General features: G+C 57.6%; 1 protein-coding gene across 1 annotated transcript; it reads left to right on the top strand.

The window, feature by feature from the left end:
- The first annotated feature begins 2,050 nt into the window (after positions 1 to 2,050).
- On the top strand, positions 2,051 to 4,051 carry OLIG2 (oligodendrocyte transcription factor 2). The gene is made up of 2 exons (XM_082461373.1): positions 2,051 to 2,206; positions 2,985 to 4,051. Exon 2 carries the CDS (start codon positions 3,058 to 3,060, stop codon positions 4,027 to 4,029), a length of 972 nt encoding a protein of 323 aa, XP_082317499.1. The 5' UTR covers positions 2,051 to 2,206; positions 2,985 to 3,057; the 3' UTR covers positions 4,030 to 4,051.
- The last annotated feature ends 9,611 nt before the right edge of the window (positions 4,052 to 13,662 follow it).

The raw sequence follows: 13,662 nt of genomic DNA on the forward strand, positions 1-13,662 counted from the left end.
CTGGTGTTTATTAGATGCACTGGCGCGCTCACAAGTCCACGCCCCGGCTGGTGGCCCAGAGCTCACACCCCCACGAATGTCCTCACCGTCGGTGGCCGGGGAAGCCCAAAGGAATGACCCTCGAATACCCGAGCTCTTCCGGCTCCCCACCCCCGCTCCCTGCGTTCTTCCAAGTGACAGATTCGCCTAACTGAACGGTTGTGGGTCATCCTCCGTAACCGTTGGACGACACATCTCCACGCTTCAGTTCTTCATGTTTTAAATACATATTTAACGGATGGCTGCAGAGCCAGCTGGGAAACGCGCGGGTTGAAAAATAATTCCCCAGAAGGCACGAGCTGGGGCATGGGGGAGAGCCCGCTTGGCTTTCTAGTGGAGACGGGGCTGGAAGACTTATCCAGAAACTGGGAGCAATAATATGGGTTTCTTTTTGTATTTGTTTATTTTGTAACTTTCCTACTTGAAGGCGAATTATTCGCTAAGTTTGTTTGCCTGTTGTTGTTGTTTTTTTTAAGCCGTACATGCAAGTTAAAAGTTCCCAAATAACGGAGGTAACCAGAGGCCGGTAACACTCCCTGGGAGAGAGGGCTGAGGCGCGTTTGTGTGTCTGCAGTATAAAAGGCTAGGGTCCTGGATCTGGAGAAACAAACCTCTGTACTTGAAATGTACGGGTGTGAGAAATTCAACTAGCGAAAATGTCTAAGGTTAGGGAGACGGCGGTCGCCTCTACTATAAAGGAACCACCAATGCTCGCATCTGCAGTACAGGCAGGGCTGCGCTGTAAAGGGTTTGCTTTTTTTTTTTTTTCCTGTAGGCTTGCTACAGACACAGTCTCTTGATTTTCCCATCTGTAAAATGGGTGGAGGCGTCAGTACCACACGGAACTACCTCAATGAGGCGCTTCTCCAGATCGGGTTGAATTCCTCACGGTCAAGGATTTCCGGGTTTGGGAGCTAGGCTGCGATGGGTAAAACGTGATCCACCGCGGCCGCAAGCGGTTGGATCTTTCTGTCTGGCCCACGGTGTGGAGAGGTCTTTGCCCAGGCTTGAGACTTCTTTTTACAGACAAAACAGCTTTGCCCCCTACCCCATGGCGTGGTGACCACCACAAAGATAGTGCAGAAAATACCGTCACCTGGTTCCCGTGCTGTGAGGGGATGCTTAACTCTGAGCTCGACTCTCCCCTTGTGTTAGCGTGGTTACTATGCGGAAATACCTCGTCCCTGTGTCTACACCACCGTCAACTTTATGAAGAGTGTGATTTTTTTCAAAACACCGTTCTGGAGTCGGTCCCTTCTTTTCTTCCCCTTCTTCTTCCTCGCAAGGCCCTGCACCCAGCTGGGGGCGCTACTGGCCGCCGGCCGAGCTGCGGCAGCCGCCACCTCTTAGAGGCGCGCTTAGAGTGCGAGGAAAGTAGGAGGTTTGTGCCTGGTTATCTTGTACGTTTGCGGCTCAAAATGCCCACGTGTTGATGAAACCCATGAGGTGGGAACAGGTGGCGAGAACACACACACACACATACAGAGAGAGAGAGAGAGAGAGAGAGAGAGAGAGAGAGAGAGAGAGAGAGGGAGAGAGAGAAAGGGCGGAGACTCCAGCCCCAGCTCCTGGGTCGCCAGGGTTATCCACGCGAATCCCCAAGATCCGAACGCCTTGTGCATCAGGTTAGTTTGTGTACAGAGCCCCCATCCCGTCCCATCCCATCCCCCAGCCTGACTTTGTGTTCCTGTATTTTAATAGAAATTTGACCATATTCCCTCTCTCCCTCGGTCCCAACCGCTGCCCTCTGCACTTCCCCCGCGAGCCCGCCCCCCTCCTCCCCCTTAGCCTCTCACACGCCCTCTCGGGGTCCTTGCTCCAGTCCCTCCCCAAGAATCTCCCGGCCGCGGGCGCCCATTGGCTGTGAGCGGGGAGGAGGCGTGTGCCCGGCCCGGCGAGTTTCATTGAGCGGAATTAGCCCCGATGACATCAGCTTCCCAGCCCCCCGAGCCGGCCCAGCTCATTGGCGCGGTGGCCCCTCCAGGACCTGCACTTTGTTCCCCGCCCCCGCCGCGGCCACCTCCGCCGTCGCCGCTGCCACCGGGCTATAAAAACCCTCCGAGCCGGGAAAGGTGCGGATGCGTATTATAGACCGACGCGACATCAGCGCCTTGGCCCGGTTCTCTGCTACAGCTTTTGGGAACGAGCTCCTCTAATTGCATCCACAGTAAGTGTCCCCGCCCCCCAGCAACTCCAGCCTACATCCCAGGGACAGACGCCCCTCACTTCGGCTGCGACCCGGGAAGCTCCGTTAAAGGGGACGCAGATCCCTCCCCTGCGCGCCTGTTCTCCTGAGCGGCTTCGCTGCTCTGACCCTTCCCACACTGACCGCAGCACACCTTTCGCCAAAAAGCGAGAAGTCGGGGCAACAATAGCTTCTTCTGCCCAAGTCCCGGTCAGCTGGCGAGCCCCCGGCTGGCCCCGGAGGCAGCGCGTGGAATCTGGGCCCGGCGCGGGCGCTGGGTGCCGGCCTATGAGCGTGTGTTTGCTGCGCGCTGTCGATGGAGATAAGGTGGATGCGTTTGAGGAACCAGATAAATACTTCTCTATTTAGATCTCCACCTTCCCAAAGAAAAGCCCTCGCTTGATACTCTTTCATTCCAGCCCTGGAGATCCAGCCTCCGCATTCCTAATAAAAGGCATAAAAACCCTGGAATGCCACCCGCACTGAGGGGCACCCCATCCTCCCTGGATTAAACCACCTGTGGATGAGAGCGGGGGGGAGGTAGCAGGGAGGGAAAGAGGGATGACTTTAGCGTACCTGCATGCCGCAGGAAGGAAGGCCAGAGACAGCGAGGTGCACCAGAAGCGACCGGCCACACGCGCCCGGACCCCGAGCTGCGGTGCAGGCGGGAACAGCTTTTCTGTCTCACTGACCGAGTGCCTCTCGATCTCAGTCTCGATTCTGATCTCTACCTCTCTCGTGTTTCTTCTCCTCTCCGCAGTAGGCGTCCGTGGAAGCTTTGAGGACCGAGGGAGGGAGGACCCTGCGTAAAGCTGCGACTATCCCTCGGGGCCATGGACTCGGACGCCAGCCTGGTGTCTAGCCGCCCGTCGTCGCCAGAGCCCGATGACCTCTTCCTGCCGGCCCGGAGCAAGAGCAGTGGGGGCAGCGGCTTCACGGGGGGCACCGTGTCCTCGTCCACGCCCAGCGACTGCCCGCCAGAGCGGAGCGCCGAGCTGCGCGGCGCCATGGGCGCGGCGGGCGCGCACCCGGGGGACAAGCTGGGCGGCGGTGGCTTCAAGTCATCCTCGTCCAGCACCTCGTCGTCCACGTCGTCAGCGGCCGCGTCGTCCACTAAGAAGGACAAGAAACAGATGACTGAGCCCGAGCTGCAGCAGCTACGCCTCAAGATCAACAGCCGCGAGCGCAAGCGGATGCACGACCTCAACATCGCCATGGACGGGCTGCGCGAGGTCATGCCGTACGCGCACGGCCCGTCGGTGCGCAAGCTCTCCAAAATCGCCACGCTGCTGCTGGCGCGCAACTACATACTCATGCTCACCAACTCGCTGGAGGAGATGAAGCGACTGGTGAGCGAGATCTACGGCGGCCACCACGCCGGCTTCCACCCATCGGCCTGCGGCGGCCTGGCGCACTCGGCGCCCCTGCCCGCCGCCACCGCGCACCCCGCGGCCGCCGCCCACGCGGCGCACCACCCGGCGGTGCACCACCCCATCTTGCCTCCCGCCGCCGCCGCCGCCGCCGCCGCTGCGGCCGCCGCCGCGGTGTCCAGCGCCTCCCTGCCCGGCTCCGGGCTGTCGTCGGTCGGCTCCATTCGGCCCCCTCACGGCCTGCTCAAGTCTCCGTCGGCGGCGGCGGCAGCCCCGCTGGGGGGCGCGGGCGGCAGCGGCGGGGGCGGCGGCGGCTTCCAGCACTGGGGCGGCATGCCTTGCCCCTGCAGCATGTGCCAGGTGCCGCCCCCGCACCACCACGTGTCGGCCATGGGCGCCGGCAGTCTGCCGCGCCTCACCTCCGACGCCAAGTGAGCTTGGCCGGTGCAGGCGCGTTCTGGCGAGCGGGGCGGGAGGGGGCGGGGGGTGGGCCGGAGGCTGCGGGGAAGCAAGGACCGGCCGGCGCTGGGGCCTGGGAGCTCAGTTCCAAGGAGGAGCGCGGCACCGTGGGCTGGGGGTGGGGGCAGTGGTGAGGACGCGGCACCCAGGAACGGAAGCAGTGGAGGCGCGCACTGCACAGTGGGGAGTGACAGGGGCATTTGCTCTGGGACCTGGTTCAACCCCCTCTGGCTTTAAACAGCGCTGCTCGGGTACACACCGTTTTATAAGAAGGCACAGCTACGTGCATCCCTTCCGCCAAACCCCCCTTCCCCCGAAAAAGAGGTGATTCTAAAAACTGTAGTTTCCCTGAGAACTTGGCCTCACACGGCCGGGGCAGCCCTTGGTTATACCGGGGAGGAAAGGAGGGAGGGGAGCATTGGAGACTTCCTTTCCTGCCTCCTCTCTGGGCGGGAAGGAGACTCTCAGAGACACTCCAGAAGCGGCTGTCCGGGCCTCGCCCTCACGGGTCGTCCCTGGCCCAGGGCCAGGGGTACGAGTTGGTCAGAAGCCGGTATTTGGTACCAGAAGCACTTACGGTCGTGTCCAATCTCCATATGTGGATAAACCCACAGCTGTCTCAGAACTGTTACGGTTCCTCCCTGTCGCTCCTATTGGTTTGGGGGCTTGTGGCTTTCTAATAAATCTGTCGATGTTCCTTTTTCAACAGTATGAGCAAGCTTTATAGACGGTCAGAATAGAACCACTTGTGGATTGGAATAACCTAAAACTGTCGACTTTAGGTGCGGGTGTTTTTCTTAGTTACTTTAAAATAGAATCTCCCTCCCTTCCCATTCTTTCCATCTCTGAGCACAAAGTGATTTGATGTCTTACCTGATTGGCAGCAGTCATTTCGGTACCCGAGGGTTTGACAGAACTCAAAGCATGTTGCTGTGAATGTAGTTTCGGTTATTTGGGGAGTTCTGTTGGCTGTTTAGTTTTTTCTTTCTTGGATGTGTAAATATCAATCATGAGGTAAGTGCGTGCTGCGGAGCTGTTTGCTCACGTGAGTGCCAGTCCTACCCCCTCACCCCCCCCCCACCCCCGTCTAAGCCGGGTTTCTTCTATATTGGTTTCTTTTTGCCAGTTTAACACAAATGACAAACTCCTTCACGTGCTTCATGTCTCCCGCAAACCGCCTGGGCGCTACCGGAGTTGCAATATGGGCTTCACAGCGTCTGCACATAACACCCCGCCTCTGATCGCTGCCCCTTGCAGAGAGTGTATCATCTGTTTTATTTTTGTAAAAAGAAAAAAGTGCTAAATAATATTTATTACTTGTTTGGTTGCAAAAAAAAAATGAAATAAATGATCGAGTGTTGAGATTTTAAATAAAATTTAAAGTAAGTCCGGTGTGTTTTCCAGCCTTGTGGGTGGGAGGAGGTGCGGGGAGCCGCCTGGGGAAGGGGGTGCAGGATTCCATCCCTTTGGGCCGGATTTGGGGACCGTTCTGCTGGTTTTGCCCTGGAGAAAGATAAAAGGGTTGTTTGCCTATTTTCCTCCCCCCGTAACAAGCACACTTACATTCTCTTTAAAACACGTTCTGAGCACATCCTCCGGGTGCCTCTCACAGCTCACTTGTTTTTATTTTCATTTTCTAACGCCTAATCCGGAACTCCCTTTCCCTTTGGTTGAGGATTATGTTAATTGAAAGTGAACATTCCCCTCCATGCTCGCGGAACTTTGGGCCTCCGGAGTGAGGCCCGTGCCTTTGACTGGGGGTCCGGGCGCTCAGGTCTCCTGCCCTGCCGCGATTCCATTTGCTCTCTGCTGAGAGGTGGTCGCCCACCCGCATCCAGCTCGGGGCTTCAGCTGAGGACCAGCCACGTGAGGCCACCCCCGCGACCGGCATCGCCACGGTGTTCCCGGCAGAGCGCTGCGGGAGCGTTTGGCGCGGGATCCGCTAACCCTTCACTCCCTTCCCTGCTCTGTGCACGACCCTGCCCCGGCGCCCACCCCGGCCTTGAACTGCAATATGTCAGGTGCTGGGAACTGCCCGCGGGGAGCGAGACTGTCGCGAGCCGCGCCTTGGCCTCGTGCTCTTCCCCCAGGGCCACCTCTGTTTTGTCGCTGCTACTGGGTTCCTCACAATCCCAAACTGCAATACAAATTTAGGACGTGGCTCTTAAGAGAGATTCTGGGTAAAAGTTAAAAAGCTTCGGCCTTTCCCGATCAAGGAAGAGGACAGACCATTTTGCAATCTTTCAGCCCGCCGGCTTACGGAAGAACGCGCACCCTTGAACGCAGCGGAGTGCAGACGCAGTGGACTGGTCCCGCGGGCCTGGGCCCTCTCGCAGACGACGTCTTTGGTGGCCACCGGGGAAGATCCCTGCGCCTAGGGCACCCGGGGCGGAGAAGGATTCCCCGGTTGGAACCCCATTTCTTGAGGTCGCCCCTGAGCCTCAGGAGGACTCCCTTTGCCCGGGAGTGAGGGTGGCTCCATCCCCTCGCTCGGGGACAGGTGCTTCCAGGTCCTCCAGAAGGTACTCTCGGCCTGCTGGCCTAAACAGCGGGCGCCCAGAGATGGGTGCTGTAGGCCTCGTACCCAGCTTCGCTTTTGACGGAAGGCTGGGAAGAGGCCAAGGGGCTGCGGAGGGGGGAATAAAGGGGATGGGGCCCAACCGCACCACGCGAATCCAAGAAGAGAGTAGGGCAGGACCTAGTAGCTTTTATTTCGAAATCCCATTTGAAACGAAATTTGTTACGAATTCAAAACTGGGTCCTGCTCCAGCCGAAGACACAAACAGAGGGGACCCCGCGGGATGCGGGTAGGGGGTAGGGCTCCGCCGCAGTCTCAGCTTCCTTCACCCACCTCAAGACTTGGTGTGTGCAGGCGTGCGTGGTGTATGCAGAGAGGGGCAGTTGCTGAAAGAAAATAAATCAAGTCTTTCCCCACAATCCCCATACCCAAGCTCTCGGCCCGCGTCCAGCCGCCAGTCTCGCTAGACCTGGGCCTCTAAGGAAGGAGGGCCTGGATCCAGCCAGGCTCCGGGCCCTCGCCGGAGCCACCCACCTAAACCTTGCGCCCAGCCAGGGATCTGGGCCACCACTTGGGAGAGCGCAGCGTCCTCGGACTCCGAGTCGGCGCGCACAGGCGCACAGGAGCGCGTATGGCCGCCTGGGGCAGGTGGCTCCTTGCAGAGTGGCCTTAGACTGGGGGCAGCCTGGGTGGGGGACTCAGGCCAGCGGTTGGGCTTCGGAGCAGAGCGAGAAAGAATGTTAGGCTACCACGCGGACTTCCAAGGCGCACCCACAACCCCCAGTGAAAGCGAGGGGAGGGGAGAAGGCGGTGGCTAAACGGTCCCAGGAGAGACGTGGTCCACTGGGCACTGGGACGCAGGGCCCCCTTCCCGGCAGCATTAGCTTCTCTCGTGCGCTGGTCCACAGCTCAGCTTCCCCACGCCCCACGTGGCCCTCGCAATTCCTCAGCTCTCAGCCTCGGGGCCCAGAGACTTCTGTCACCAGCCCCCAAGGTCTTCGAGAGTCTCTCCAACCCATCCCCCACCATAAAAAGTCGCTGACTTGAGGTTGAGGGAAAGTGCCTCCTCCATGGCCTCTGTCCCCCAGGGCACTGTCCTACCTCTTCACTCGTTTACTGGGCAGCAGACCCAGAGAAATGAGTATTCCCTGGATTCTGTGCTGGAGAGCATGCTGGAACCCCTGGGTGTTATCCTGCACCTCTAGTGCCCATAGAGCTGAAACTCTGAATCCCAGGAACAGGCAGTAAGCCAAGGGGCAAAGCAAAGCCTCACACGTAAAGCACATCTCAGTTGGGAACGTTGCTGAGACCCAAGGTGTCGCACTCCAAGAGGATGGCTGTAGGAAGAACTATACCGGGGACACTCATGCAATCTGGGGTTGGGACAGCCCAGCAAATAAGACCCGTCCTTCTCATTCCCAGACTGAAACCAGGGAAAAGCCCTGAGGCCAGGGTATTGGATTTGAAAGCCCCCAAGACACTCTCAGTGCTGGAGAGATGTCTGTCTGCCTTGCTTTAGGGCAGAACCCACCTAGCAATCTGTCTGAACTCCCTCTACTAAGTAAACACCTTGATGCCCCCTAGAAATTCACCAAAAGCAAAAGATTCCCCCTACACATGCCCACCTCTCATTTTAAGTCCTTCTTTTAATATGGACTTTGGGCCAAGTCTGGGTCTCCACACACGTGCTTCACAGTACCAGTAAGGATTATGGGGGTCTTTGACAGGGGCCCTACACCAAAGGTCTCAAGACCTTGCTGGTGACATGCTCTTCAGTCATTGTCTCTGCAAACCTGTAAGAGAGGCCAGAATCAGGCCTGGCGGTTCTCAGGGTAAGTTGTCGCGGCACTGAGTCCCACCCTGGCTGGGGAGGGGTGCCTGTGGAAGAGCAGGGGTCAGCATGACACTCCCTGGTTTGGAGGCTGCAGACAGTCCATAGGCTAGACGCCTGGGGCTAAGCCCTCCAGCTCCTGTCAGAGGTAACAGGCCAGACTAGGCAGGGCAGAGACAGGCATCACCCCTCACGCCCATCCCTACTTCCCATCTCTCTCCTGTGGCTGCGTTGTTGCTACAGGGCCGCATCCATTTGTGGCTGGGGTTAATGGGGGGAGGGGACGCTGCAGAGAGGAACAGATGTGGCAGATCTGGGAGCAAGGAGGCAGCGTGAGGCTGCACCTCGGGGAGTTCAGGATACTAATAATAGGCGGAGGAGGCTGGAAAAGGAGGCACCAACATTTATTGAAGGCTAGTTGGTATAGAGCTTTGCGTGTGTTATTAATTCATTCAATTCTCCCGGTAACCCTTTGAGGATGGTGCTACTATTATTCCATTTTACAGGTGAGGAAACTGAGGCACAGAGAGGGTAAGTGGCTCGCTGAGGGGAGGAGACAGTAAATGGAGGCGGCACGGCTGTAATCCGGGAGTCTCGCTCCAGAGCCCACCTCGTGGAGGTCGCCCCATCCACACCAAAGCCCCCCTCGCCACCTCCCCCTCCACGGCTGTCCCCAGATTCTGGCTGAGCCGCCAGCCTCGGGGATCGTCGGAGCTCCCGCGCTGCAGCCCGCCCGCACCACGCCCAGCCCCCTTAGGTGACGCTCTCAGTGCTCCCCCTGTGCGCCTGGACCCCATCTGGCCCCGACGCCCCCATCTGGGCGGCGGGCGGTGCCGAAAGGCCTTAGCAATTAGCGGGCTCGGGTGGGCGCGCGGCGCGGGCGGAGAAGGGCCGCAGCGGGGGAGCTGAAGCGGCCCCTAATTAGGCGGCCGGCGGCGCCGAGAGGGACTGTCGTTCGTGGCGGGACAGCTGCCACCTCCGCTGGCCCGCGGGCTGCATCCCCTGCCCGGTTGCGCCGTCCACACCGCGTGCTGCAACTCGCAGAGGAGTCCTGCGCGGGTCGGGCTGTGGGACATCCGAGGAAGCGGTGGGGTGCGCGAGCTGGGAGGGCGCGCTGTCCTCCCCGGGGACCTCGGGCCTCACTTTGCAGCACGCCGAGGGCCCCACAGACACGGGAGGGGGCCGCCTGTCCCGCGGGCTTCCAGTTGGCAACCACGGAAAGTGGCGCGGCTGACCAGGACCGCCCAGCTGGGCGCCGGCGTTGGGGTCCTCCAGCCTCCCCGTCGCCGTTCTCGGGGAACTGACTTGCTCCGTGATCTCGGGCCGAGCTGTGCGCCGGCATCCCCTCCACCCCTTGCTTTCTGGATCCTGAGCAGGCAGAACGGGCCCGAAGGGGACGCGCACCCCCGTCCTCACCCGCCGGAGCCCCAGCGCGACCCTCTCGGGCTAGGATTGAAGCAGCTGCCTTGCACCGCGCGCGGCCTTCCTTTGGGGAGCTTTGAGTCTGCGGCGGCCGCAAGGCCTCTGAGTCCCCTAGCTGTGAGCGGGGCTGGGAGTCCCCCCCGAGAGGGAGACACGCAGAACCCACCAGAGGCGCCTAAGTTCACGTGGAGACCAAACAGCATCCCGGACACCGGCCGGGCACTGGCACCCGGGTCCACGCTCCCTAGTCCACACCCGAGCTTGGGCTCACGGGTACAGGCACACCGGTGAGCCTGGAAACTCGAAGCCTTGGCCGTGGTCTGGAAGCCACTGGGGCCTGCTGAGCTCTGGAGGCCCGGTGAGCCAGTGATCGTTGGCCAAGGACAGCTCCGTTTACCTTCCCCTTCCTTGGCTTCCGGGAAAGCTGGGAATCTGTCCCCTCCCACTCCTTCTAGCCCTTGTAGGCCCAGCCCACCGCCCTTCCCTCTGCCAGCCTCCCAGCCCAAACCTGCTTTCTGAGGCCTAGGCTTTCCCCGGGGAAGAGCCAGTGGGAAACAGGACCATGAGCAATTCACTCCCTCTTCATCGTTACATCTTCTTGGCAGTAGAAGCTTGCCTTGCAGAGCAGGGCTGGAGTGGCCTCCCAGAAGCCTTGCGGGCTCTCTCTGACCTCAGTTTCCTCACCTGTAGAATGGAGCCAGGTTGGGTGATGACCAGAGCTCCGTGGGAGGATCAGGCTAGGCCCTGGGTACCTGAGCCCTCGGGATCCCCTGGTCCACCTCTGGGCAGAGGTTCTGGGAGCCCCTGTCTGGCAGAGAGGGTAGGATGGGTGAAAACAACTCCCCTTAGTGTCCTGTGTGTGCACCAAGGGAATTCACAACCTCCACTGAAATGGAAGTGTAGACAATTCTAGAAATGACTACCGTTGGTCCTTGGCTTTTCAGCTCCCCCAGGGTACAAACTGGCTTGGATGCCTTTGTATCTAGACATTCCTGCTTGATGTAAAAGAATGAATGGATGGATGGTGCAGTGGGAGTGAATGGAAGACTCAGAGAAGGAAGAGGTTTCCAGAGTGTGGGGAGGGAGACGAGAGTGTGAGGGGCCAGAGAATCATGCGCTGATAGGGGCCACTGGGGCCTAGAGACTGGTGGGCAATTTTGATTCTTTCCAGGGCAGCTGGGTTCCGATTCCCTCGCACTACAGAGAGCCAAGTTACCAGAGCATCTATCATCTCTTCTTATGTAAATAGAATAGGTAATAATAGTACCAGACAATTGTGTTATTGCCAGGATTAAATGAAATGGCCTAGGATTAAATGAGTGGCCTCCTACCTGATCCTAGCCATGAACGGATGCCCTGGGCCCAGGGACCTGGCCAGGGTATAGCTGCTGCACCCTCACTCGTGAGCCTGGGCCCCCAGGAAGCAGCCACCAATATTTAGGTCATCTTTTGGCGGTGGGGAAGCAATCAAACACCGTGAAGACCGTGACGGGGCGGCTGGGTGTGGGGTGGTGGTAGGCTGCCTTGGCCAGGCTCCACCAGGGGTGTGACCTGGAGCAAGAGACAGGCGCTTTCTGAGCCTTAGCTTCCTTCCTTATCTGCAAAACAGGGGCGTGATGCTAGTACCGTTTCCATAGGGCATCAGGTTTGAAAGGGAGACCCAGGCCCTGGGCCTGGCATACAGGGCAGGCCCAATGAGGCAGACGAGTCTACCTAGTTGCTGGGGTGTCATCTCACTGAATCTTCTGCGAGGTCCTACGAGGCAGGGTCCCTGTTACTCTGTCACATGACCAGCCCCGGAGCATCCCAAGGGTGCCTATATGACCCAGAACCCCAGGAGAGGCCCAGAAGTGTCCCTGAGCTCTATATACAGAGTCCAATCCCCACCCCCACACTGCAGGGCAAAGCTCCCGTTCTCACCTCCGCAGGCCCCAGGGTGCCTGGTACGGGGCCTGGCACATAGTCCTTGCATTGCCTAGTGGAGCAGGGCCTACTCTCTGCGTAGCAACTAGAATTAAGTCTCTTTAAGAGCAGGAGCCAGGATCAGAGAGGAATTAATTGAAGGGAAAGTTGTCTGAGAAGCCGAGGCCCCAGCCCCGCAGTTCTCTCCCCTGCCTCTTGGGGGGAGCCCTTCCTCTCAGGGCCAGGCCTGCTGGTCCCTCTATCCATGCCCCTCGGATGCCCAGCGCAAGGGGTCAGCTGGAAGGTGAAGGACCCTTCCCACTCTAGAATTGCCAAGGACAGCCACAGTGGCGGGGCCTCCTGGGAGTGGGGCTGGGAGCTCCCCATCACCCCACTTCTGAACTCGCCCAGCTATTCAGGCCCATACAGCTAATGAAGACACCAGAGTGCTGTGTGACTCAGCCCAGACAGGAAGGAAGTGACCTAGTGCAGCCCGTGTGCTGGCAAAGACTGCAGCAGGGGCAGGGAACTCCAAGCTGTTAAACCAAAAAGGTGTGGAAGACCCCTCCAACCCGGGGGCTTACCCTGTCTGCCCGTCTCCTTCCCAACATCCCTTCCACCAGATGGGAGTGGGGCTCAGGCCCCAGCCACCCAGAGGCAGGTCTGCTTGTCATCACCCCCACATTTTGGGGGTTGAATCCATCAGCTCCTCTTCCTCAGTCACTTAAAAAAAATTTTTTATTGAAATACAGTTGATTTACAATGTTGTGTTAGTTTCAGGTGTACAGCAAAGTGATTCATATATATATATATATATATATATTCATTCTTTTTAAGATTCTTTTCCATTATAGATTATTACAAGATATTGAGCTCCCTGTGCTATATAGTAGGTCCTTGTTGATTTCAGTCACTTCTTTTTGTTTGTTTGTTTTAATTGAGGTAAAATGTCCATAAAATGAAATTAGTCATTTTCAAGTGAACAATTCAGTGGCACTCACAAGGTCGTATACCCACCACCTCTCTCTAGTTCCAAAACATTTTTATCCCCCCAAAGTAAAACCCTGTGCCCATTGACAGTTACTCTCCACTTCCTCTCCCTCCAGCCCCTGGTACTGCTAATCTGCTTTCTGTCTCTATGGATTTACCTACTCTGGACATTTCATTTAAATGGAATCATACAATATGTCCCCTTTGCGTCTGGTTTTTTTCACTTAGTGTAATGGTTTTGAGGTTTAGCCATCCTGTAACCTGTGTCAGTGCTTCATTCCTTTTCAAGGCTGCATACTATTCCATTGTATGGATGTACTACATTTTGTTTATCCGTTCATCTGTTAACTTCTGAGTAACTCCTCAGGCCATTGCATGTGACCTGCCATGGTGAAGAGAAGCCTGGGCTAGGACTTAAAAATCTAGAGCAGGCTGGGCGGTCTAAGGCAAGTTGCTTGACCTTTTTGGGTCTCAATCTATAAAGTGAAAAGGCCCATTCTAAGTTTTGGCCCTTTGTGACTTTTCACAATGCTGAAGTCCTCCCTGCCACTTGTAGAGAGAAGCCCCATGACTTTCTTGCCAGCCACAACCCTGTGTCAAGGACCCACAAAAGAAAGCCCTGGGGCTAGACAGGCACCTCCAGTGGATCAGGTCCCCCTAACAAGTCTGTACCTTTGGGTCTTAGAGAGGCCGAATCTTAGTGAGAAGCCTGGCTGAAGTAGGTAGTGTTTTGTGAGTTATTCCCTTATTAAATACCCAGCCAGACTCTCATCAACTGCGGCTTGATGATGAAATGGTCAACTTACTTGTTGCATATACAGGCCCTCATTATGATACAGTTAAGAGTCACATTTTAAGAAGCAGACATTGAACTAGATCATGAGGATTTAACGTAAATCAGGAGGTTGTAGAAATAGATATCCTGGCTCCTGTAATCTGCATCTTT

Source organism: Balaenoptera physalus (genome assembly GCF_965194825.1).
Source record: "Balaenoptera physalus genome assembly, chromosome: 4".
Classification (NCBI taxonomy): Eukaryota; Metazoa; Chordata; class Mammalia; order Artiodactyla; family Balaenopteridae; genus Balaenoptera; species Balaenoptera physalus.